Source organism: Neolamprologus brichardi, chromosome 14, assembly GCF_056152115.1.
Source record: "Neolamprologus brichardi isolate AB-2024 chromosome 14, ASM5615211v1, whole genome shotgun sequence".
In the NCBI taxonomy this organism is placed as follows: domain Eukaryota; kingdom Metazoa; phylum Chordata; class Actinopteri; order Cichliformes; family Cichlidae; genus Neolamprologus; species Neolamprologus brichardi.
Window position 1 is genome coordinate 6,082,950 of NC_142117.1, and position 25,022 is coordinate 6,107,971.

Genomic DNA, 25,022 nt, shown 5'->3' on the forward strand with positions numbered 1-25,022 from the left:
GCAACCTGACACACTCATCTCTTCCAGGTGAAGGCAGCGGTGATGCCCCATCAGAGTCCGACCACCCTAGAGACCCTTTACACCTTCCTCCAACCTCTGCCCCCTCACCTTCCTCATCCTCCCTCACACCCCGGATGCCACACACACGAAGGCCCCCACACCCACTCCCGCCTCGCCTCTACATCCAGCCTCCTGCTCCTGAGCTGGGTCCCCCACAAACACAGGTGATAACCTAACACACATTTCTCTTTTTTCTTGTTGTTCCATTCAAAATATATGTTTTGGATTTAGAGTGAGCTTACTTATCATGAACAGGAGGCAGGTTTGTTATCCTCATCGGCTAAATGAGTGATGCAGTTAAATTAAGAGTTTAGTAGAAAGATGCCAAAAGCATTTTGTTTAGATTCATCTGGGAGTTTTAAGTAAGTCAAATTAATACATATACTGTCCAGTTATTTGGTGTTATATAAAGCCACCTGAAATCACAATGCCAATCAGCAAAGACTGATTAATAATACCGATCAATAGTGAATGGTAAAATCGTTACATGAAAATATAAGAGGAGAAGAAAGCAACACTGACAGTAATGGTGTCTGTGTGTGAATCAGAGACAGGCCTCTCAGCTGCGCAGACCCTCGTCAGGACGTGGACCTCAGCTGACTCCTGGAATAGGCAGTATGGTAAGAGATGTGTGTTGTGAACTTTGACCATATTATTCAGTTTCTGTGGATCAGCTAGCCTAAATGTGCCTGTGTGTTGTCAGCAGCCTTTCTTTGATGATGATGACAGAATGGTTCCCAGTACTCCCACTCTGGTTGTTCCACATCGTACTGATGGTTTCGCTGAGGCTATACAGTAAGAGAGACAGACACACACACACACCTGGCTCATAATGTCTTCCATCATGGCTGATGTTTGTAGATCGCTGTATAACATTCTGTATATTATCCTGGAACTTTATTATTTATTTATTTATTTATTTATTTTTAAAAGAGGATTAAGTTTCAGAGGCAAATCTAGTGAATATAGTGGTTGAAAGGTGACTTTTGTGTTTGTATGGAAGAAACTCGCATTGCTTTCAATGCACTGTGGGCTGGAACAGAATAAGCTCAGGTTGTTCGGTCTCCGATGCCTCAAGATGTTAAAGTAAGGAAACTATTTCAAAATATTTCAGTTGAGTGATGATGATACTCTACTGTGACAGAGAAGCTCAAAGTGCAAGTCATAAAGGGACTACTTTGTAGAGTCAGAAGTGGTCTAGAGTTTGGTCAATAAGTTGATCTTTAAGAGGAGATGGGACAAATATAAACTGATTCAAGGCTGGTTCCCAGAACCTGTTGATTAGGCCTCATATTTTAATTGAATGGACACAATATTAGGATCCCTATGTTTTCTGAAAGCAAAATAAAGAATAATCCAGTTTAGGGCCAAAGACCAACTTCACACAGTCTACTGTTTTTAAGGTATGAATCAGTATGATAGTCCATCACGCACTAAAGATTCCCATACTTTACTCCACTGCTTCACTTTAACTTTGCTTCACCCTGTTATTTTGTGTCTTAACTGGACTGTTTCTAGACATAGTGGTATCATATGATCTCAGACACATTATAGATTTATTAACTCAGGGATTTTTGAGGTGAGAGACAGGACAGTGGTCTGCTGCTCCCTGTGTAGAGAAACCTGTCAGTTACAGTGTCCGTATTTCCAGCAACCAGGTAAATAAGTTAAAAGCAATTTAACCTTTTAGAGGGGAAAACTGCAACCTGGTACAAAACTAGTTTAAAATGGCAGTGAGAAGTGATTTCCTTTTAGAAAAGAATTCAAGTGGCCAATTTTAGCACTTTTGTAGGGGATTTTTTTTTCTTTCTCTAATTGCAGCAACTAATTCTAGAAGGAAGCTGCAGATGAAACATATGTTCTTGAGTGAAACGTGCAGAGAAGGCAAAGGAGACTACAAATGTGGGCTGCTGAAAAGATGCATTTTAACACGTGTTTAAGCAGATGTTTTTGATCTCCTCAGCTCACCTCAGGTAGCAGGTCTGTCCACCAGATTCAGGTTTGGACCCCCTGAAGATCTGCTGCCACAGACTTCAGCCTCACACTCTGACCTGGGACAGCTGGCTTCTCAAGGAGGTACTGCACAAACACTTAATTGTAACTTATGCATGCAGTCTGATACTCGAGTTAAAACATTCATTTTTTGTGTGTCAAACTAAATCTGTATGTAGGTCTCGGTATGTATGAATCTCCTCTGTTTCTGGCTGCTCATGATGAAGATGGAGGAGGAAGGAGTGTCCCCACCACACCTTTACAAGTGGCTGCACCAGGTGAGAAAAACACACAAACCCCGAAGACAAGATTTCCTCAGTCGGCGCTGTCCAGCTCTTGGGCTCAAAAGCTCAGTATTCCCTGTGTCTGTTTCATCAGTGACAGTCTTCACTGAATCCCTGCCCTCAGACAGCAGTGACAACATGGCGTCCCAGTCAGTTCCCATGGTAACTGCTTCTACTGGAATGGCTGCTGCTACAGATGATGGAGATGAGGTGTTCATGGAGCAGGAAGTGGAGGGGTGAGTTTTTAAGTTTTCAGTTTTAATTTATGTAGGATTTACTGTCAAATGATTTTTTTTTGACTTCTCATAAAAATCTAAAAAAGAAGCTTCTCACATGGTGTTAAAATAGATTTGTGAGAGAAATGTTGGCTTTTATTTTAAACCTGACACCGCTGGAAGTTTTCTCTGATTGTGCATGTGTTTCCAGCCCTGGAATTGAGTCTACCCTGGAGAGTCAGACAGACATGGAATCAGCAGGACAGCAAAGTGATGATGCGTCACTGCCATCTACCAGCCAAGACCCTGGTAACGTATTCTGTTTACTGACCAATAGATGTCAAAGCAACCATATCCTGTGCAAAGTTGTTATAAAGGTGAAAACTGTCCTCAATTAATGTACTTTTAATGCTGTAAAATTGGACATTTGAACATTGGGAATCTATGAGGACGAAGTGGCTGGCTTCGAAAGCGAATCAGAGGAACTGCAGTTTTTTGAGTTTGCGCTGCCTTCATTTTTCAGCCCTGTGCATTCTGTCTGTTTCCATGCTTAGTCCATATATAATCCATGGTGCAGACTTATAGAACCTTTAAACCCCAACAACACTATTAGCAGTCCTTTTTTTTTTCTCCTGTCAATTTAATTAAATGTTTAATATAAAAGCTGCCATTAGCTCATTAGTCTGAAAGACGTTGAAAAGCAAAGCAAGCAACATTTTTGCTAAACTGAACTCGTCAGCTAAAGCTTTCATATGTGCACAAACTCTTGTGTGATGTTTTTTTTTCCCTTCTTTGATTACAGACACAAGCAATATGACGCAGCGTCACACAGTGGCCAGTCAGCCTCTGGTGAGCAGCCTGTCGAGCACAGGACCTCGAGGAGTGAGACTAATCAGCCGCAGAGGTAAGGTGTCAAAGCTTTAAAGGACTATCCTTCTGGGATGGTTGTTAACCTCTGCCTGTGAGAATATAGTGTACACTCACAGAACTGACTCAAGTCCTGTAGTTTTAAATGATAAAGCAGTTTATTGAAGTGCATTAAGCAGAGAGCAGCATTACACTCAGGGAACAAGAAGAGTGACAATATGGTATCTCACTGATCGCCTCACACATTTCTTTTTTTTGTCGTCTTTCGCTAATATTTCAGGAACGTTCTCTCGAGAAGGGAGGGGAGGAGCTCTGGGAAGAGGAGGAATCTCCTAATGAAGATATCACCAGTGAAGACTTAATCATCTTATTCAGTAAAACATAAACAAGGCAACAAATTTAATGTCAATACATTTTAGGTCCACGTAAAATCAGACTATTACTGGAGAGATCTGACAGGTGTGTGACTTCTGATTGTGTTATTTTGTTAGTTTATTTCTTTTTTGTCCTCTGATCTTTGGTTGTTTATACATGTGTTTTAATAATAAAGTGGAAATATGAGGAGCAGCAGTGTCATGGGATGCTTTTTATTTATAAAATGAAAAATATTTTGGGGATGTAGTGGAGGACGCGAAGATCAATTATCTAAACAATGCCAAAAATATTTCTTTTGAATTGATCAAATAATAAAATTGCTCCACATGTTTTGCTTTTGTTTTGTATCAGTGGAGACAATCACTGGAATCCACTTTTAATGAAAATAGCTGTGAATTACACTTCTTTTCCCTCAAACTGTGGGCTGGCTTTAGATAATCCTTAAAGGTTATGTTGCAGTTCATGATGGGTAGAATAACTTAAACCCACCATAGAATATGTGGTGTTGTGCTGGATATACACTCGTATGGTTAACATGTGGAGACTGTAAAAATTTGTGATGGTATTTATTTGACCCTTCCAGATATTATAAATGTCATTAATGTATGAGGAAAATCAGCAGCAGACTTATTTATTATGAGGCTTTTTTTTTGCGCGTTAACAAAGAAAACACAACAACAGGCCTCCTGCAGGACTTTCCTAAGGACAGCGCAGCCAAACTCTGATAGAGTTGGCTGGCTGGGGAAGGGCCGTGTTCTGGCCAGCCATGTTTGCAGAACTGGTTGCCACAGTAGTTTGGCTGAGGATGGGCAAAGGTGCAAAGGATGCAGATGGATCAGGCTTGGTCAGCACTGGCAGGTCACCCGAAATCTGGATGTTGAAGAAGAGAGCTGCAGAGATGACAAAACAGGTGTGAGTTTAGTTACTTTGCTGATGCAGTATTTATGGCTATATCTGCCTACATCAGGGCAGTAGAGGAGACAATGAATACAAAATTAACATATAAACTTATACTGCTTATCACAGTGTCATGGTGATGTTCCTCCAAGTCTGTTGTTCTAGTAGTTACTTTTTTGTTTTAACAACGACCGGGTCTTTTTGCCTAAACATAAAACTGTGGCTACAAAACTATAAATGAATTCATTGAAAGTCCTTTAAGATGCCAAGGTTCTTTTTGAGACCTTATCCTGCCATCATTAAGGTTCCTGTGTCTGGGTAGGGATCTTAAGACTGCAGGTAATTGATAGCTGGTGTAGTAGGCCGCCTCTGATCAATAGTGGTCATTCACAGTGGACACAGTTGTAATGTCCTGCTTTTAAGGAGGGGAAGGACAAAACGTGTTTTAGAAAGGATTCACACAAAGAGAAATAATGGTCCCCCAAACCTTTGGCATGTTGTTAGCACTACATCTTATTCACTGGATGATTTCATGGTGGCCAGGTACACCTTTTATATACAGGCTATGGACTGAACCAACAAAGATGAGACGATGTGTAATCTCTGCCGCTATTAAAACTTAATGTGTATAAATAAAATGCTCTGATTGTTCTTACGTCCAGAGAAGACATAGTGATGGTATATGCCGCTCCCCTGAGGGCTGGTCATGGACAGGGCAGAGGTGATGGGGGTGGGGAATCCCTTCAGAGACACTTTGATGTTGATCTCTCCACCCAGAAGAACTCCTGAATGTCAGAAATAAAAATAGCATGGTATTAAAAAGCACAGGACCACTTAGTCCAACATGGTTACCAGCTCTTTAAAGCTAAAATGAACAGAATTTAAATAATTTGTTGAGCTACAAACCAGTATTCATGGAATTTCTTGGTTTCTTGCTGCAGGAAGGAATGCTGTCTGGTGGGAATGTGAAGCTCTGCAAAATTTCTCCTAGTGGACAAATACAGAGATATCATTACTATAGATTCATTCTACCTGTATGTTTTGTTCAGTTTTATATAGGCTTTTATATACTGTTTAATTGTGTTTATATTTAATCTAAGTGCAAGGTTGAATCTGCAAAAAAATAAAATAAAATAATGACACTGTTACTGTAGCCCCTGCCATAACCAATGATGTCACTGGCTTCATCTCTGGGGACCATGAATTTTGTGGTATGTGGGGGGTGGCATTTACAGTGTGTGTAAACTGTTAAATTGGGCACTAGCATTGGCACCATGACAGTGGAGTTATTTTGGGTCTGTCTTTGTTCCTCACCATTCTTAAAGAAGTACACAGTTTCTGGTTTGCTCCTGGTGGCCGGCACTGCCAGTGCAGCACTGATGTGTCCCGTCAAACCAGGGAATTCTGAGACCAGAGGTTTGGGGTAACCCGGCTCCATCACCATGTTCCCATCTAAACGCCAGTACTGGTCCCCCTGGAGACAAAGAGTGATTAATGAGGCAGGGATAGCTCAGTAAGTAGAGTGGTGGCCCCATGATCGGAAGGTCGGGGGTTCGATTCCCCTGAACAGTTACCCTGAGGTACCCCTGAGCAAGGTACCATCCCTACACACTGCTCCCCGGGCGCCCAATGGCTGCCCACTGTTTCACTGAGTGAATGGGTTAAATGCAGAAAGAAATTTCCCCACGGGGATCAATAAAGTACACTTTCTTTCTTTCTAATACATCCAACATCCATCAGCACAGAGGGTGCTTTTAGGACTGCTCTTCCACTATGATTCCCCCTTGTTGTATTCATACAGCTACTTGCTGTAAAAGGTCATGGTACAGTAATCCAGTACTGAAAACTATATCCCCTTTCAATGTGGTAAGCAACTGTTATATTTAGTTTAAAACGTCAGATTCTGACTTTTAAACCTCAAAACTTTAATGAAAACGTCCAGGATGATGCTTATAGATTATCCACAAAGAGGTGGTCTGGCTCAGCTGATATTCTACACATCTAATCTCGTATGGAGTGCTTTGATTAAGCAGTTTTAGTCTGCTCAAAGTTAGTGTGCCTATACAAGCTGCTTTGCAACCCACTTGCACTCGGCCTCCTCATTTCATGTTGTGCACACTATAATCAATGCTTTATTGTTTGATGACTATGCTGTGTTCTCAGTGATGTTGCTGACGCTGTGGTATCACTAATAACAACATGCACTTTAGACATTTAGCAGACACGAAAAGAAAGAAAAGGTGACATACAGGGGCAGCTTTAGTTGTGATACTGTGACGGATTCTAGCGATATCTATACCTTGATAATGTAGGTGTTTCCTTGGCAGTTGGCACGTGTGAAGATGGTGTCGATGGGAGATGAGATGCCCAAAGTGTCTGTGATACTTTGTGGCTGACCCACAGAGCGGCTGATGGGATCAACGGACCAGAATAACTCGCCTGCAACACACACAAACATATACATATTAGGCACATCACATAACCTGTAAATCACATTACATAATATCACTGTCCAAGTGCCAACCTGTAATTATCAAAATATATAAAATTCTGGCCACTTGAGGCCAACTCCCAAAGTAAATCAATCTGTCACTTTGTATTAAATAAAGTAAGTAAATCTGCTCAATCACTTTGTATTAAAACACCAAACTTTAAAGCATTACAAAGCAGGTTTACAACCTAGTACATCTTTTTATTTGTTTGTTTAAGAATCTGGATTTTAAAGTTAAAGTTGGAGGTGTGGCTTCTTTGATTGACAGCTGTGTCAACATAGTCAGCTGTAGTCACTACCTGTCGACTAGGCTGCTGTTTGCTGTGTTTGTGCCTTTTGGAGAAAGTAAAATTGAATTTCTCAGAAAATAGTATAGATATGTTATCAGTCTGTTACTTGGCACTAATTAACTCACACAAACACAGATGTATAACTGTACACACACACACACACACACACACAGTTATTTGATTTAGCCTGTTAACCAACTTGCAAACACTCTTCTCTTCTAAGAACGGTCATTTCTTGCTCCAAAGGGCAACACGGCTAAAAATGCTAATGTTGATGCTTCAAAATGCAGAACCTATAAATGAATTGATAACATCATAATGTATGATATATACATGGACAGTCTATAGCTAATATGCTAACATTAATCCAAATGAAAAAACTTGCTTGCTTGCAACAACCTGCAGTCACTAAACTTCACAGCATATATTGGCAGAGGATATAGTTTGTCCAGCACAGCTACAGAACATATTAACCCTAACCCCCTCACGCCTAGCCATAATTTGACAGTCACAACACTCACCTTTAAATGCCAGAATGGTCCCGTTAATGAGCGCTGTCAGTCCATTGATGGGAGAATGGCTGCATAGGTCGACATCAGCAAAGACCCCTGCACGCACACATACATTTTTATGTAGAAAAAGCTTATTAAACACACCCACAAGCACAGGGCACCTTCAGCTGCTTACCTGTTCCTGGTCCTTCAGATCCTCCATGCCCCAAGCCCTGTAATACATCTTGAAGAGTGCTGGGTCTGGAACCTGCTGGAACACCAAGGCCTATGAGCACAAAGAACGGCATTGCTGTGTACTGTAGTATGTTGGGAATTGTTTTTGAACAACTTGTTTTAATGAACCTAAAACAAGTTGCAAAAATCTTGGTTCATCTACAATTATGAAATAATTTCTGTTAAATAAACCTTGACTAAGCATAGATGAAGCAGCCAGGGGGCTCACTGGAGCACCAATGCCCAGAGACGGAGCATTATTGATGGGCAGAGATGAGCCAGGTGCTGGTGAGTATGGAGCTCTGCTGTGAGAGGCAGGGACTATCACAGGCAGCAGGCCAACAGGCATGCTACTCACACCTACAGGAGGAATGAAAGACATTACCTTTAATGACCATTAATCAAACCTGCATTTTGCTCATTTAAGAAAACTAAGTTACGAAAGAAAGAAAGTTCCAAACCATGTTGTAGCTGATTGGCTGATACAGCAGAAGGGGTGGAGTCAGATAAGCCAACAGTCAGTGAGTTGAGGAGGCCTGAAGAACCCTGACACTGAGCCCCAAGGTGCTCTGGGCAGCGGCGTCTTCCTACATACAACAACGGTAATGTAGCATTATTATTCATTTTTGTTACTCTTTTAAAGGAAGCTAATGATGGATGGACAGAGTAAGTGCTGTTCCCAGATTCAGAACTGGCAAATATTCAGTAATATTTGAACTGTATTCACCTGTGAAATATTCCTCACTCTCACTATTGGAGGATTTCCTGTTCCTCTGGGATTTCCGCTTTCCTGAGGTCGATAAAACAGAGCAGAAAAGCTTAAAATAAGATACCAGGAACTGTAATGAAAGCATTAGGAACATTCTTGTATTGATGTCTGTAGTAACTGACTACAGGCATCAATACATTTTCCTGCAGTGATACCTGAAGCTGTGGCCCTTAGAGACTGGAACCTGCCACGATATGACTCTGACGAGAGTGGCACTGTGGCGTCTGTCAACACAGAGAAAAATGGAAAACTAGAAATTAGAATAGAATAGAATAGAATAATCCTTTCTTTGTCCCACAAGGCGAAATTTGGTTGTAACAGCAGCCAGAAAGACACATTACAAACAAACAGTACACAGAACAGAAACATACACAATTTTTCTTTCTTACATATTTACATTAAGGACAATGGTTACTATAAACAGAGTACTGTACCGTTATTAAATTAAATAAAATTAACTACAGATAAGAGGCAAACACAGGCTGTAGTGCGAATCGGTTGATTAAATTATTGCAGTTACAGCACAGATGTGAACATTATGATTGTTGGGAGCAGGTTTGATTGTACAGTCTGACAGCTGCAGGGAGGAAGGACCTGCGGAAACGCTCCTTCATGCATCTAGGATGCAGCATCTGCTCAAATCGCATGTGAAATAACATTTGTCCTTAAAGGCCTACAAGTTCAGATGAGTTGTGAAATGGGACATTGTGCTTTCTCTATGCAGTTGCAGCCGTGGCTGTGGATACTTACTGCAGTTCAATTTGTAGTCATGGCAACAGGTGTTGTAGAGGACACACAGTGGATCACATTCGCACAGCTTACCACGTCGGAAGACCTCACCACAGCGACCCTGACATGACTGTGCTGAAAACACAGACAGAGAGGAGCATGTCATCACAGGACAGCACGTTGCTTCAACTGGCTTGAAATTTAAAGCCGTGATATTCTACCTGCCACGGGATTTAATAAGATAAGAAAACGACACACCACTGAAAAATTATCATCTCGTGTTTTACTTTCAGACAATCGTGCACTTGTCTTCCAACCAGTAAACTTTTCAACCGTTTGAAGTCATATAAAATATCCTATTTTCTGTCACTCATTCTTTTAAGAAAGTTTCACTTCGATAATAAGGGAGTTATATATAATAGAACACTGCACAGAAAAAATCCATCACTCTTTGTGCATTTAGGTCAAACATAGCAGCTGGACAGATGCTTAGTGCCCATTACGTTACAGCAGAATGCAGCATAGCTTTTCATTATATTATTCTTTTGGTTTAAAAATAAATAAATAAACTGCCAATACAACAGATAACTATATTTTGTATTTAGCTGGTGCCAGTGTTGGACTTGTTGTCCAACTAAACATCATATCAAAGAAACAATTAGCTTAAAAATATTAATAAGTATATATAAAGGGACAAAAGAAATCATCAAAGTTGAAGCAACTAGGTGAAAAGAACAGTTCTTTGGAAAGAAACCTCTAAACAGCTATAAAATTTAACACAAATAACAAACCAAAATGTAAAGTATAACAGAAGAAAGCTCTAGAACAAAACAATTAGAAACATTATGTTTCCATGAAAATAGCTACTAAACAAACAGAAAGAGGAGGACATATCGCAAAATAAAACAAACCCAAACAAATAGTTGTGTTCTGTAGTAATTAATACAGCAAACAGAAAAACAAAAGATCCATAGAGCCCAAAACAAGCTTGAAGCGTTTCTGGGCTTCAGAAAGAAACATGATCATATTTTAAAATGGAGAAAAAAAACTTTTAAACACTGAAAAGCAAACACAAAAAAAGAAAAAAAAAAAGAAAATCAAAACAGCTTACAGAAACAGATAACTTAAAGATAAGTAAGTGAGTTAATCTAACACAACAACAATAAGGGTACATCTTTCGCCATCTTACAACTCTCTGTGAATGGTACTCATGGCCATTGATCAGTGGTCTTTGATCAGTGGGTTTTGATCAATGGTCATGAGAATTTGCATAATTATGATTAAGTAACTGACCTCCCAGTCCATTGTTCCTTCAGTGGGCTGGTTTCAGTCACTATGCAAATTTATTGTTTATAAGATTTGGGGAAACCTGCAGTCAGCTGAGACTGAAGAAGTCACTTGGATGAGTGACGAAACGTTTCTCCTACAAAACGCTACGTCCAGATGAACAGAATCAACTTTTGGAGAAAACAACAATAATAGATTCATTGCTTCCACATCGAGTAGTTTTTCTGTTTTTATTCATCTGTGTTGTATCTTAATACTCGTCTACAAAAAGAAGAGGTGTAAAGATGTGTAGACTTGTGTGTTTTTAAGCTTTGTTTTTTAGGGTGTTATTGTATCTGTCTCACCAATGGTGCATGTAGCCTCAAAGTCCTGGCAGCACTCATTATGTTGCAGGCAGCTGAAGTCACACTTACACTGCCGGCCTCTGTTGAAAACCTCACCGCATCGACCCACACAGCTGCCTGAAGACAGAAGAAATGTAACTTGAGTCATAATTTAATTTCTATCTATTTTATAGTTATTGGGTTCAGTATTCCTTATTAGAATTTTTATATTATGCATAGTAGAGACATTATTTAAGATTTCTGTTTGTAAAATGCAAAATGATACAGCGCAAAACAGGACAAATGCATTACTGGATATTAGGAGATCAAAAAGGATGCATCCAAGGAATTGCCAGTGGAGTGATTTGGTATTTAGAAAACTGTAGACAGATAAACATGGCATGCTAGGTACATAACTAGAGATCTGAGGATGTTAACTGTTTTAGTAAGTGCATTCTCAGACAATTAATAAAATTTTTAGACATCTTTTAGACATCACAGCACAATATAGTAGAAAAACAGATTAAATGTAAATGTTGATGCATACCTGGGCCAGCAGCAGCTGATGTCATACCAAGTCCAACAAAGAGAAGCCCCAGTGATATAATCATCATCACCATCTTCACCTTTATCCGTGAGCAATATCAGATCAGATCTAAGTGAGATAATCAGTAGTTAGTTACCTCCTCAGTGTGTCACCTCGCCTCTTCTACTCTGTCTGTCATCTGCCGTCTGTTGGTCTTATATATGAGACAAAAGCACACACGAACAGGACACTTTTAATTAGCAGCACACACAAACACACACTGGCAGTACACCCACAGACTAATTAAAAACTGCCAACATGCATTTAAACTTCCTACACTGTCAGTAAATCAACTCCCACACAGAGTAACGTCTTTCAAGACTTAAAGTAAAAAGTAATTAGATTAATTACTCCAGTAACATAAATAATATTTACGTATTTGAGATCAAATGTGCTGTAAAGCACTTTGAAAGTAAAAAGCAGCACTAAATCAGAAGCTAAGTTTACTACAAGTATTTGTACAGACATTTGCTTCCGTGTGATACCACTCCTACCTGTTGACCTTTTGGCCACATTTTTCCAAACAACCAACTTGATCCAAAACTGATGTCATGTGGCTTTATAATCTTTTATGGTGGATTTTAAATAGTTCAACTTGGTATACGGGTCATAAAAAGTGTCTACATATGGGTAACTTTAACGAGGAGATGAACAGAGGCAAAAAGAAGAAATGACTGAGAGGGGTCCATCCGGTGAGGCATTTACTAAAGTTTGATGTATGTGCACTGCATCATATTAGTTTTATTTATTTATGCTCTACAGTAAAACAAAATCGATAAAAGTCAAATAGATTTTTTTGGTGGATGTGGGCGCAAAATAATGGCATGGGGATGCTAAAGGAACCGGGGTACTGGTGTTAACTGATTATGTCACTGCTGAGGTAGCAGCTATATCACTTTTGACAGATTATATGGTATGCTTCAGGTCATGTGCTCCATGCTTTTCTCTTCCCAAGTACAAGTTCATCTTTATTTCATCTGAAAAGATATTTTTTCTTTTAAAAAAAAAAATGCAAATCAGATATTTTCTGGCAATGTCTAATCTGGCCTTTGTGTAATCAGTGGTTTCCGTCTGTTTTTCAGTTTATCTCTTGATTGTAGATTTTGAAAATGATATGCCTCCTTCCTTAAAAGTATTCTTGACTTGGTTAAATTTTGTGAAGTTGTTTTCCATAAAAGGATTCTTTTTTTGTGACAAACTGTTGATTTGGCCATTCTTAAATTTTGGATCTTTCTGTGGATTTATTTCTAATTGCCTTGACTTGCACATATATTTCTCTAAACTTCCTATTCAGAGTTGCAGCAAACAGAGACCAAGTGTAACTTCAGCACTTAGAATAAACTCCACACCTCTTATCGCTTTAGTGTAACAAGGAAAAACAAGCCTCACCTGGTTATGAAACTGCTTATCAGTCAATTGTCCAATTATTTCTGAACCTCACAAAATATGGCACTATGTATAAAAAGGGCTGTAAACACTAAAAGGTTAACACAATATCTTAGTTAAACTCCAAATTGATTGCTTGATTTAAAATTAACTGTGGTAATAATAATAATAATAATTATAATAAATAATATATGATTTTTGTCATTTCCACAGTGCTTAGCAGTTCTGTTAATTCAGAATTTATGACTGACAACAACTATACTTGTTGTACTGGCAAACATCTACTCTAAAATATTGACAATAAATTAACAACCAACACAACAAAAGCCACACTGATGTTTTCGTTTGCCCATATCTATCAAAAAACATGTCTAACCAGGGACCAAGTCCCTGCCAATGGATGGGACTAATCAGGCATAAAATACAATTATATATTGAAGGTCAGTTCTGTACACAGCCCTGACATGTAGGCAATTGATGTATCAGTTCTTTTTTTGAAGCCATCTCTTTATATGTACAGCGTTATGGTCATAAGAAGCTGCTTATTCAAACGACATATGGGATTATTTTCAAGTAGAAGAAAGGCTCTGTTTGACTATACTGAGATGGACACAATGTCAATGAGTCACTCCACCAGACCAAACACACCATTAACACGCCCACACTGCTCACAGTCACCTGCTGGCTTTTGCACTGAATATATGTGTGTATGTGTTCTGCCTTCTTCATATGGTTCATTTTGAACAGTCAATTATGTGTGATGGGGAGCCCTCTAATAAGCCCTCAAGGATGGATGTGGTTACTTCAGGGTATTGTGATTGGCGAGATGGCCAGATTAAAGCAGCTCGTAAAACTTTATTAGCACCCCACATTGTGACCATGTACAGACTGTGGGATGCATGTTGGCGGGCAGTTCAGAGAAACACACACACACTTGTTAGGTGTAAAGGAACAAGAGTCCAGACAGACATCATGAAACATGTATTTAAAAAGCATCTGGCAGTAGAAATAACCGATTCATTCATCCAGCACATGTAATTGTCACTTATACAATATACAAGTCAGACAGTTCACTTGAGAAATGTGCCTGTTGCTGTCTGTAGCTGCCATGGGACACAACATCGGGCCTGTCCAATCACATTCACTTTGTTCAGTTTTACTGTCAGTGGTAATGACTCTGGTGGGACCGTGGGCTGCTGACCAGTGTCTGCTCACATTACCTCACCCTCCTGGTATCATCCTCTCACTGTCTTCACTTGTTCCTACTCGTTATTTCATTTTTATAGTGAGAGCCAATTACATGCTTAAGTTTATTTAGTAGTGGGAAAGGAATGTGTTCCTTTGTTTACTTCGTTTGATTAGCTCATTCCAACTTTTAACTTCAGCTTTATTAGGACTATAATGTGAAAAGCTTATATGACAATATCTTATGTTTTCAGATAAATTTGAGTTTTTACATTCCACAGTTATTGATCTGTTAAGCACTTTCTAAAAACACAAGTTAATGACTTTTGGTTTGTCTAAATCAAAAGACTTAATACTTAATGCTTTTCCCAGTAACACATCATTCTCGGAAAAGGAGAGCTTTTAATGACTAGTCACAAAGGGGAGTGGGTGTTATGGTTTTGAGGTTTAGTTGGTGTTTTGGTCTATAAAATTTCAATTTTTTTTTTTCTATTTTTTGTGATTCCTTATTTCTCAGCTTTTGCACTTTCCTAAAGTCTCCGTGACTCTGTCTGTCCATGTGCTGTTCTTATTACTGATTAGTCATTTCCTGTTTTATTTTGTTATCCAGTTTTCCTTTTGATAAACTTGTCTGTTTTGTTCTCAGTTGCTGTCATATGCCTTATTAATTCCCCTTAGGGAAATCAAGCTTATTTAATTCCCTGGCGGAGGGATAATATGCCCTGTCTATCAAACCACTGATTTATGGTCCCATGTCAAAGAATTTATGACTTAGGAAGTTATAAATTTTATGACAGTTATCATTTTTATGAATATTGTAAAATTATGATATGTCATAACTTGGTAATAATCAATAATCACATGTCCCAAAAATATGATCACGAAAATGAGGACTAGGATGATGAATAGGATGTTTGAGATAGAACTGGACTATAGAATCATTCATAATGGTGTGCTGTTGTCATTTTAAGCCAAAAGTTTACTTTTTAGACTAAAAAAGCTTTTGTAACAGTGATGATGGAGGGAGATGGAGGCTGCATGCCCCTGCATGATTGCAAACTGAGAGATTGACAGATAAGGTCTAGGTCTAGTAGTCCCCGATGTTTGCAGACGACATTGTGATCTATAGTGAGATTAGAGAAGAGAGATATGGAGAGAAAAGGAATGTAGAAGCAAGACACAATACAGTGGTCCCTCGTTTATTGCAGTAGTTACGTTCCAAAAATAACCCGCGATAGGTGAAATCCGCGAAGTAGCTAACTTTATTTTTTACAATTATTATAGATGTTTTAAAGCTGTAAAACTATGGGCAGAAATCTATGCCATCAGAAACTGAAATTGAATAAGTTGAATTTGAATTTGAATTGCTCGGATTGAATCTGAATTGTAACTTGAATAAATGCTTTTAAAAACTGAATATGAATTAGCCTAAATTGAAATTGAATTTTATATTTTTAAAATGAATTCATTTGCTTTAAAACCGTATTTTATTCTTTAAAAATTTAGCCCTTGATTCACTACAATTCAGTTATTTGGGACTTACATCCGGTTCCGGTAATCAACCGCAGATTAATAGAACTATGTTTTACTAGCGGACCGAAAGTGTTATTGACGGGAATCTACAGCATCTCGACCTGAATTAAGACTTCAGAAGTCATTCGTCATGTCGAATGACCAGCGGATAAACTCTCAGGTTGGTAATAAACGTATTACATGTATAAGACCAAGCGTCATGTTAACAAATGATAGCCGTACAGCAAGGGCGTAGATTTGGTTTTGGCATTGGTGGGGACGGATGATTCAACCACTGAACCCTGCCCTGTTTCTTTTTTTTCCCTTTTTGTCGTTGCTTCTTGATAAAAAAGGAGAAATATACTTGCCTACATATGCTATTCTACATGCTTTTAAACCATTTAAAATTAATTCAATTCAATTCAATTCAATTTTATTTATATAGCGCCAAATCACAACAAATGTCGCCTCAAGGCGCTTCATAGATACAGAGAAAAGCCCAACAATCATATGACCCCCTATGAGCAAGCACTTTGGCGACAGTGGGAAGGAAAAACTCCCTTTTAACAGGAAGAAACCTCCGGCAGAACCAGGCTCAGGGAGGGGCGGCCATCTGCTGCGACCGGTTGGGGTGAGAGAAGGAAGACAGGATAAAAGACATGCTGTGGAAGAGAGACAGAGATTAATAACAGATACGATTCAATACAGAGAGGTCTATTAACACATAGTGAGTGAGAAAGGTGACTGGAAAGGAAAAACTCAATGCATCATGGGAATCCCCCGGCAGCCTACATCTATTGCAGCATAACTAAGGGAGGATTCAGGGTCACCTGGTCCAGCCCTAACTATATGCTTTAGCAAAAAGGAAAGTTTTAAGCCTAATCTTAAAAGTAGAGATAGTGTCTGTCTCCCGAATCCAAACTGGAAGCTGGTTCCACAGAAGAGGGGCCTGAAAACTGAAGGCTCTCCCTCCCATTCTACTTTTAAATACTCTAGGAACAACAAGTAGGCCTGCAGAGCGGGAGCGAAGTGCTCTAATAGGGTGATATGGTACTACAAGGTCATTAAGATAAGATGGGGCCTGATTATTTAAGACCTTGTATGTGAGGAGCAGGATTTTGAATTCAATTCTGGATTTAACAGGAAGCCAATGAAGGGAAGCCAAAACAGGAGAAATATGCTCTCTCTTTCTAGTCCCTGTCAGTACTCTTGCTGCAGCATTTTGGATTAACTGAAGGCTTTTCAGTGAGTTTTTTGGACATCCTGATAATAATGAATTGCAGTAGTCCAGCCTGGAAGTAGTAAATTACAATTCATAGTTTTACATTTGAATTATATAATGTTAAATTACTATTAAACAAATGACTAAGTATTTTAGACTTTAGTTTACTATAAATCAGGTATCATACAAACATAAAAATAGCTTCAAATACAGTCATGACAATAAAATAATATGACTTTAAGGACTTAACAACATTACTTCAGTTATAGTACACCAACATCTGTTATATTTTGGCACTAAGGGAACACTGAATGACCTGGTGGGTTTTGTCCATAAAACTACTCATCTAAGATTACCACAGAGTAAAAGATCTCTCAGCAAAATTATGCAACATTTTAGGCACTGTTCCCCCGATCAAATCAGGGAGCATGGGACACATGCCTGCTCCTCTCGTTAACTGAGATAAACTGCTGGCATATTGGTTTTACATCTATACTGTCCAGTTTCTCCTGGTGGACATACAGCAGCATTGTTTCATCTCATTTGAGTAACTGTTAACCTTACCCATCTTTTTAGTCTTCTGAGAGCACTGAAGCTTCTTTTAGCCTCAGTACATGCGTTTTATCCTCAGATTACAATTATTATTATTCTGTGCTTGATGTCTGTGAAGGTTCTCAGTCATCCAGGTCATCGTAGTCAAAGGAGCTTGCAAAGAAAAGCGTCTGGACTTCTTTAAGTTACTTGAAGACGTTTCACCTCTCATCCGAGAGGCTTCTTCAGTTCTAAGGTCAAATGGTGGAGAGTCCCAGATATAAACCTGGTGGGAGTGTCCCCCCACAGAGGGACAAAAGGACCCCCTGATGATCCTCTAATCGCCTGAGCCAAAGTGTGAAACTGGGTGTGGGTCCCAATCAGCCAGAGTTTCGGGTGAGTTGATTGTGAAACCTGGCCCCACCTTATCATGCGAATTCCTGAGGTCAGATGGCCCAGGGTGTGAGTGGGCGTTAAGGCGTCTGGGAAGGGATCTCAAAACTGGATTATAGATGGCAGAGAGTTGGTGTCGTAAACCACCGCCTCTGTTCAAAGATGGTCGCTCACAGTGGACATAGATGGCTGTAGTCTCTCTCTTCACTTGCATACCCACCACGGAGACAGTGGAGACTGTCAGAAAACGACTACAAGAAGACAACTCCTTGGAGGACAGGACCAACTTCACACCCGATCAGATTTGCACACTGTTAGACCTCTGCCTTACCACTACATATTTCAAATACAACGAAGGCTATTACAGACAAAAACATGGCTGTGCCATGGGCTCCCCCGTGTCACCTATTGTAGCCAACCTTTACATGGAGGAAGTGGAAAGGAAGGCTTTTGGCTCTTTCAAAGGAAGAGTACCCAGCCACTGGTACAGATATGTAGACGACACCTGGGTCAAAATCAAGACACAAGAAGTGGAATCCTTCACTGCGCACATTAACGCTGTAGATAAAAACATCAAGTTCACCAGGCAAGACACAAAGGACGACTGTTTGCCTTTCCTGGACTGCGCTGTGCACATTGAAGAGAATGGCAACCTCAACATCGAAGTTTATCGGAAGCCCACACACACGGACCAGTACCTCCTGTTTGACTCCCATCACCCTCTGGAACACAAACTTGGAGTAATTAGGACCCTACACCACCGGGCAGAACATGTTCCCTCTAAGCCTGAAGGGAAAAAGGAACACACACATGTAAAGGAAGCACTCAAAACGTGCGGCTATCCTAAATGGGCGTTTTTAAAGTCAGCAAAGAGGCACAGAAAAGAAGATCAGACACCAGCGAGGGAGGATAAGAAGGACAGACGCAACAACATTGTCATCCCCTATGTAGCCGGTGTATCAGAGAAACTCAGGAGGGTTTTCTCCAAGCATGACATCCCGGTGTACTTCAGACCCAGCAACACACTCAGACGAAAACTGGTTCACCCGAAAGACAAAACGCCAAAACACAGACTTAACAATGTGGTGTATGCCGTACAGTGCAGCGAGGAATGCCCAGACCTCTACATTGGAGAGACCAAACAGCCACTTCACAAGCGCATGGCACAACACAGAAGAGCCACCTCCACAGGAGAAGATTCAGCTGTCCATCTGCATCTTAAGGATAAAGGACACTCTTTCCAGGATGCCAATGTTCACATTTTGGACAGAGAGGACAGATGGTTTGAAAGAGGAGTGAAAGAAGCCATCTATGTCCACTGTGAGCGACCATCTTTGAACAGAGGCGGTGGTTTACGACACCAACTCTCTGCCATCTATAATCCAGTTTTGAGTTCCCTCCCCAGATGCCTTAACGCCCACTCACACCCTGGGCCATCTGACCTCAGGAATTCGCATGATAAGGTGGGGCCAGGTTTCACAATGAACTCACCCGAAACTCTGGCTGATTGGGACCCACACCCAGTTCCACACCTTGGCTCAGGCGATTAGAGGATCATCAGGGGGTCCTTTTGTCCCTCTGTGGGGGGACACTCCCACTAGGTTTATATCTGGGACTCTCCACCATTTGACCTTAGAACTGAAGAAGCTTCTCGGATGAGAGGTGAAACGTCTTCAAGTAACTTAAAGAAGTCCAGACGCTTTTCTTTGCAAGCTCCTTTGACTAACCAGACAAAAAAAAAAATAGTATTTGATCAAAAAAATTGGAATTGAGCATTAAGACCTGCAGTGTGAACGTAGCCTTAGCATACCTGAGCAGATGCATCCTCCAAGAGTCTTTCAATCCTCAGTTTCTCTCTCTTCAGGGTATCACAGTGCTGCTTTACCTCCTCTTTCTCTTTTTGCAAACTGTAGATTTCCTAATGGCAAAAAATGAACAATACGTTTTATGTAACCAAACAAATCAAAAAGTGAATCAATCGGGTTTATAAAACAGCTGCTTTACTGTTCGAGCTTGCTCCAGTTTGTTGCACAGGGAGGCCATGGATCTCTGCATGCTCTCGTACTCCTCCCTCTGTTGTTTCAGGACAGGAGCTTTGGATTCGACCTCCTGAACAATCTCATCCAGCACACGGCTCACTCTCCTCGTCTCTTGCTTCTCCAGCTGAAGGTGTGTCTGACACTCAGCATACGCATTATACAGCTAAACACAGAGACAGCAAAGGAAGAATTCTTAACCACAAAAGTCTACACTGCTGTCTACACTACAGTAGCACAGATACACTACTGAAAGGACCATTTACAGCACACTTGAAAATATCTAGAAACTTGCAATATATCAGAGTGTCTCAAGTAACAACCACAATAAACAAATGAATGGTTATCCTTGGTTAAGCCCTCCCTTTTTTTTGACGTAACATAGCAAAGCAATACAATGCTCTCTAATGGCCTAAAATTTTGTTCAAAACACTCCTTTAAAAATCTGCTCCATGATGATGTGGTTTATGGCACCTTTTCTGGATATTCATAATACCAAATAGCCCTTCTACCACATCCCAAAGGTGTTTTATTGGATTCAGACGTAGTGTCTAATTCTCACTGACACCTTGGTAAAATCCTGTGAACTCACATCAAAGAACTTCATGCCAGGTTTAACAATCGCTGCAATGGAGGCTGCTGAAGGGCACATGGCATCCAACTGTTCTTCAGTCATAGAAGGCAAGCCTGGAACACAACATGCACATGTAAATAAAGCTGTTATGGGTTTCCAGAGACATTCTCATAAAAGCAGACTTCAGCTTGATAAGCACAGGTAAGATGTGTGTGTGTTCTTACAGCAGTGTTTGCCTGCAGCCTTCACTGTAGCATTTTCCAACTCCTTCTTCATTTTCTTGATCTTCTCTTTAAGCTCTTCTTCAAGACGAGTCTTTAGCTCCTCACCCTCTGACACCTTCTTTTCTAGAGCCTTATTGGCTGCAAAGAGAGCAAAATCAACCAACAGAGGTCATCAGTAACACTTTGAATATGGAAAGGTACAGAGCAGGTTAAATATATTAAGAATACACATTTACTACAAAGGCTTTGGGATTGATGATGGCACTAGTTTTTGTTTGCATTATAAACTAATATTCAGACTTTTATTTAATGACCAGGTGTGCAGAAACAAAACTAAAAACATGGATTTGTACCTTCAAGTGTTTCTTTCACCAGCTTGCTGAGTTCTTCAACAGCTCTGCTCAGTTCTTGGGTCTTTGTCTCCATGTCTGTTGCTGCCCCCTACAGGGAGGAAAACAATGACTCTTCAAAGAACATGGCACTACAGTGTGACAGAAGGTCTTAGTCATTTAAGCAACAACTATCTTAGTGACTTTTCACCTTATAGAGTGAAGACAACTTGACATGAGCATTGAGTTTGTTGCGGTACTTCTCTTCCATGGCGCTCTTCTCATCTTTGACCTGGAAATACATTTAGAAAATAAATGCAATGCATAAAATATGTGTATGCAATCACTGTACCATTAATTAAATTGGCAGATTAAAAAAAATGCTGATCAATTGTTTGATCAATAAAACCATTAAACATACTTGAAGAGATCTTTCAATAAATCCTGGAGCACAAAGTTTTGAAGGCAACTAATTAGAGTTTAAGCGCTTTGACACAGCTCTGTAGCTCACCACTGTCACCATGGAAACACAAACAAGAGGGTTTCACCCTCATTTGCCACTAAAATCACAGCTCCAATAGAAATGTATTCATGAGCAGCTCGTAAAATGAAAAGTCTGAAAAAAAACTGATAACACACTACAGAGACAGTGACGCTGGCACAGTTTAACGTGGAGGGAGTCTGTTTACACACAGTGAAGAGCAAAGAGGCGGAGCCATTACTGAGATGTTGAGTGAAAGAAAATATGTTTCTAGCATCCAAAACAGCAGCGCTGTTCCTGTGATCAGCGTTAAAACCTTTACTGGGAGAAGCTGGTGGGAGTCCTTTATCAAAGCACCTGATCAACAAACTCAGACATAAATAAAAGCAAACTTTGTAGCTCCTGACACGCGCAGAAACTTGTTCAAAAACTCATAAAGCTTTCCAAGAAGACAGAGTATAGATGACATTTTTATGACTTATCACATATTTATCTTATTTTATTTGACTTTGACTCTACTTGATAGCATTTATACATTTTTGCATTTAAGAAAATGTTTTCTCTAAAAACTAAAATTGAATATGACGCATAAAAACAAAGGAGTTTTTTGGTGTTTTTTTGGACAAATGAAACAGATGACGGACAAAACAAAAACACTGCAGTTTCTAAAATGGAAACCAATGAACAGTTCATTTTGAAAGACCTTTATTTTTTTCTCTTTTGAATATTTATTATTGCTCATTAATAAGTCAAAAGTATTTCTTATCCAATTAATCAATTACTAAAATAATCAAATGCTGCAGCCCTACACAAGTGTTTCTGTGTTACCTGTTTCAGTTTGTTGTTGAGGTCTTCAGCTCTTTTATTCTGACTTTCACCGGTTTCCTTCAGAACAGCGAGTTGACTTTCCAGTACAGCCACCTGTGGAAAGGAAATATTGTTAATAAAGACGTTAGCGCTGTGGCTAGAATAGCTAATTAACCCTACATATTCCACAACTACTGATAATAAAGGAGATTAAAACCAACAGGGAATTTACATTCAGTTTATACAGTACTGAATGTAAATACAGTACTGTATCAATCCTACCTTCTGCTCGCTGCTCTTCAGACTGCTCTGCAGCTCCAGGATCTCTTCGCCTTTCTCTCTGTTGGTGTTCAGCAGTTCCTCAGTTTTGGTCTTTAGCTCTGCAGTCAACCACTCGATCTTCTTCTCAAGCAGCTCCTTCTCCTGCTCCATGCGCTTCTCCCGGTGCTGTAAGATACATTTCCAGTAACACTTCTCTCTTCACGCCACAGAAGATTTCCAGAGGAAAAAAATAGCATTTTAAAGGGGGGCCAAATATGGCTTTTACTATAAGCTCAAAAATAAATAATTCGCAATCTTTGTTCAACCTGAACAGGCCTCAACACATCTTGTCTGAAAGAAACAGTTTCATTTTCTATCCCTTTAAGACTGTCCAACTAAAAGGTCACTGTCTTCTAAAAGCCTGTCCCTTGTCTGGCTTCCACAAGTAGAACTCAGTGCCAGTAAGCACTTTCTCTGCAGGACTGCAGGCCTTCTCGATTAAGTCAAAAATAATGATTATTGTGATCAGTCATTTTAGCCTCAAGCCCTTGCAAGACGACCCCAAGCCCGTCTCGCAAGTGCAGCTGCTGTTCTTGGCAGACTGCAGTTTAAGCAAACATCTGAAACAGAGATTAAAGCAAAGCATCTGTTTGTGTGTAATATTGTGCTTCTTACCTGCTTATTGTGTAGTTTATTTGGTGTGTTTAACATAAGGTGAACCTGTTGGTGTGTGTGTGTGTGTGTGTGTGTGGCGCACCTGTACAGATGCTGCAGACGACTGTATCTCGTCCAGTTTTAACTGCAGCTCCATCTTCACTTTGTTTGAGTCTGTCAGTTTCTCATTGAGACGTTTCACATCCTCTGCAAAGACAAATGCACAGACCACAAAAAGAAGCGTTAACAGGTTTCCACTGAACCAAACATGCACAATTTATCGAGGTGTACAGCTTCTGTAGTGAACTTACCAGAGACGTTCTCCACCTCCTGTGTTCTCTTCTCTAGCAACCGCTCCAGCTCTCTCTTCTCTGCCTCAATCTCATACTTGGTCTTGGTTTGCTGTATCCATACATACGTGCACAAACAGTACTTGAATTATACTACTACACTAAGAGTGTGTAGAAAATTGAAATGTGTAACAATTATCCGGTATCTCCAGCAGACTTCTAAAGGAATTTCTGTGTTAATGATGAGTAAAAGGTCTCTTTTTTATTAGCTGAGGTAATGGTTTTTTCACTAATTCACACAGGGTCAAAAACATACAGACTCAAACACATGCGTACACCCTCACTAATACTTGGTTAAATGTCTCTTAGCAAGATGCACCTCAAACAGAGGTAGCCATCAACAAGAGCTTCTGGTATAACTCTGGATGGATATTTCAGCACTCTTCTTGGCAGAATTAGTACAGACTCTTCACTCTGGAGGAGTATGCAAAAATTGTGAAAGGAATCCGATACAAGCCAGTAAGTCAGGAAAGCTCACTTGTGACCAATGACAGTGATACTGACGTGAGTTGTTGAGAATATCCTGGTAAGCGCTGCTGTTTTTACACGTGCTAGCTACTCTTAGCCAGTTTTAGTGAAGCTTTATTTGAAGAGGCTCTAACATTGCTGGACTCTGACACTTGGTGACAAAACTCTCACACAATGTAAGAATAAACTGTTTAGTCTGAAAATGCAGAAAAGGAATTATAATTTGCCTCCATATCTCCAGACCAGTCTCTAGCACATACATAAAACCCAGGGCAACAGTGTCCGTCGTGAGTACTATATCCAAGATGGAGGGGCACACATGGTAGCTCCTAATAACTAGTGCCTGCTCCTATGCGTTTTTAATAGATCACTTCTGAGTTTATGAGAATGCAGTAATTAGTTAGAAGATGTAATTGCACACTAATCAATGTATATTTACAAGTACAATAATCCTTTTTTCTGTTAAATAATCTCAAAATGATGCTACCATTACCAAGCTTAAAGATGTTGATTTTAGAATAGAGTTTATATTTTTGGTGAGTCCACTACAGCATAAAATTCTAGGATATATGCTTCAGTGGGAAATCCCTCAGACCTCACCTCCCTAGAAATGTAACTATACGTCAAGTCAGCACAGCCCATGACTACTGTGATTGGCCTGTTCTGTACCCTCGATTCCTCCTGTGCATTTTATCAGTAACAGATTAACAATCATTGTC

At 39.9% G+C, this 25,022-nt stretch overlaps 3 protein-coding genes across 7 annotated transcripts in view; 1 reads left to right on the top strand and 2 right to left on the bottom strand.

The window, feature by feature from the left end:
* tpra (translocated promoter region a, nuclear basket protein) overlaps positions 1 to 3,982 on the top strand; it is a 40,920-nt gene extending 36,938 nt beyond the window's left edge. For 2 of the 5 annotated variants that reach the window (XM_087850691.1, XM_087850694.1), the window contains exons 47-55: positions 28 to 224; positions 609 to 680; positions 764 to 855; positions 2,024 to 2,136; positions 2,232 to 2,330; positions 2,431 to 2,572; positions 2,763 to 2,860; positions 3,354 to 3,455; positions 3,699 to 3,982. In XM_087850691.1, the coding sequence (XP_087706817.1) occupies positions 28 to 224; positions 609 to 680; positions 764 to 855; positions 2,024 to 2,136; positions 2,232 to 2,330; positions 2,431 to 2,572; positions 2,763 to 2,860; positions 3,354 to 3,455; positions 3,699 to 3,754 (971 nt within the window). In that variant the 3' untranslated portion in view covers positions 3,755 to 3,982. The remainder of the gene's footprint in view (positions 1 to 27; positions 225 to 608; positions 681 to 763; positions 856 to 2,023; positions 2,137 to 2,231; positions 2,331 to 2,430; positions 2,573 to 2,762; positions 2,861 to 3,353; positions 3,456 to 3,698) is intronic. The other 3 variants (XM_087850693.1, XM_087850695.1, XM_087850696.1) reach the window with 2 other exon arrangements.
* Positions 3,590 to 11,924, bottom strand: prg4a (proteoglycan 4a). The gene is made up of 14 exons (XM_087850697.1): positions 11,852 to 11,924; positions 11,326 to 11,442; positions 9,716 to 9,829; positions 9,121 to 9,189; positions 8,924 to 8,986; positions 8,658 to 8,783; positions 8,389 to 8,556; positions 8,159 to 8,248; positions 7,993 to 8,079; positions 6,990 to 7,129; positions 6,005 to 6,164; positions 5,597 to 5,677; positions 5,347 to 5,475; positions 3,590 to 4,683 (listed from the first exon to the last, which is right to left on the bottom strand). The coding sequence occupies exons 1-14, from the start codon at positions 11,922 to 11,924 to the stop codon at positions 4,493 to 4,495; spliced, it is 1,608 nt and encodes a 535-aa protein (XP_087706823.1). The 3' UTR covers positions 3,590 to 4,492.
* Positions 11,925 to 11,987: 63 nt separating this feature from the next.
* Positions 11,988 to 24,945, bottom strand: LOC148098760 (nucleoprotein TPR-like). The gene is made up of 12 exons (XM_087851424.1): positions 24,904 to 24,945; positions 23,797 to 23,887; positions 23,589 to 23,692; positions 22,853 to 23,017; positions 22,592 to 22,684; positions 21,494 to 21,574; positions 21,307 to 21,394; positions 20,954 to 21,091; positions 20,748 to 20,842; positions 20,124 to 20,321; positions 19,930 to 20,037; positions 11,988 to 12,044 (listed from the first exon to the last, which is right to left on the bottom strand). The coding sequence occupies exons 1-12, from the start codon at positions 24,943 to 24,945 to the stop codon at positions 12,000 to 12,002; spliced, it is 1,248 nt and encodes a 415-aa protein (XP_087707550.1). The 3' UTR covers positions 11,988 to 11,999.
* Positions 24,946 to 25,022: the final 77 nt, after the last annotated feature.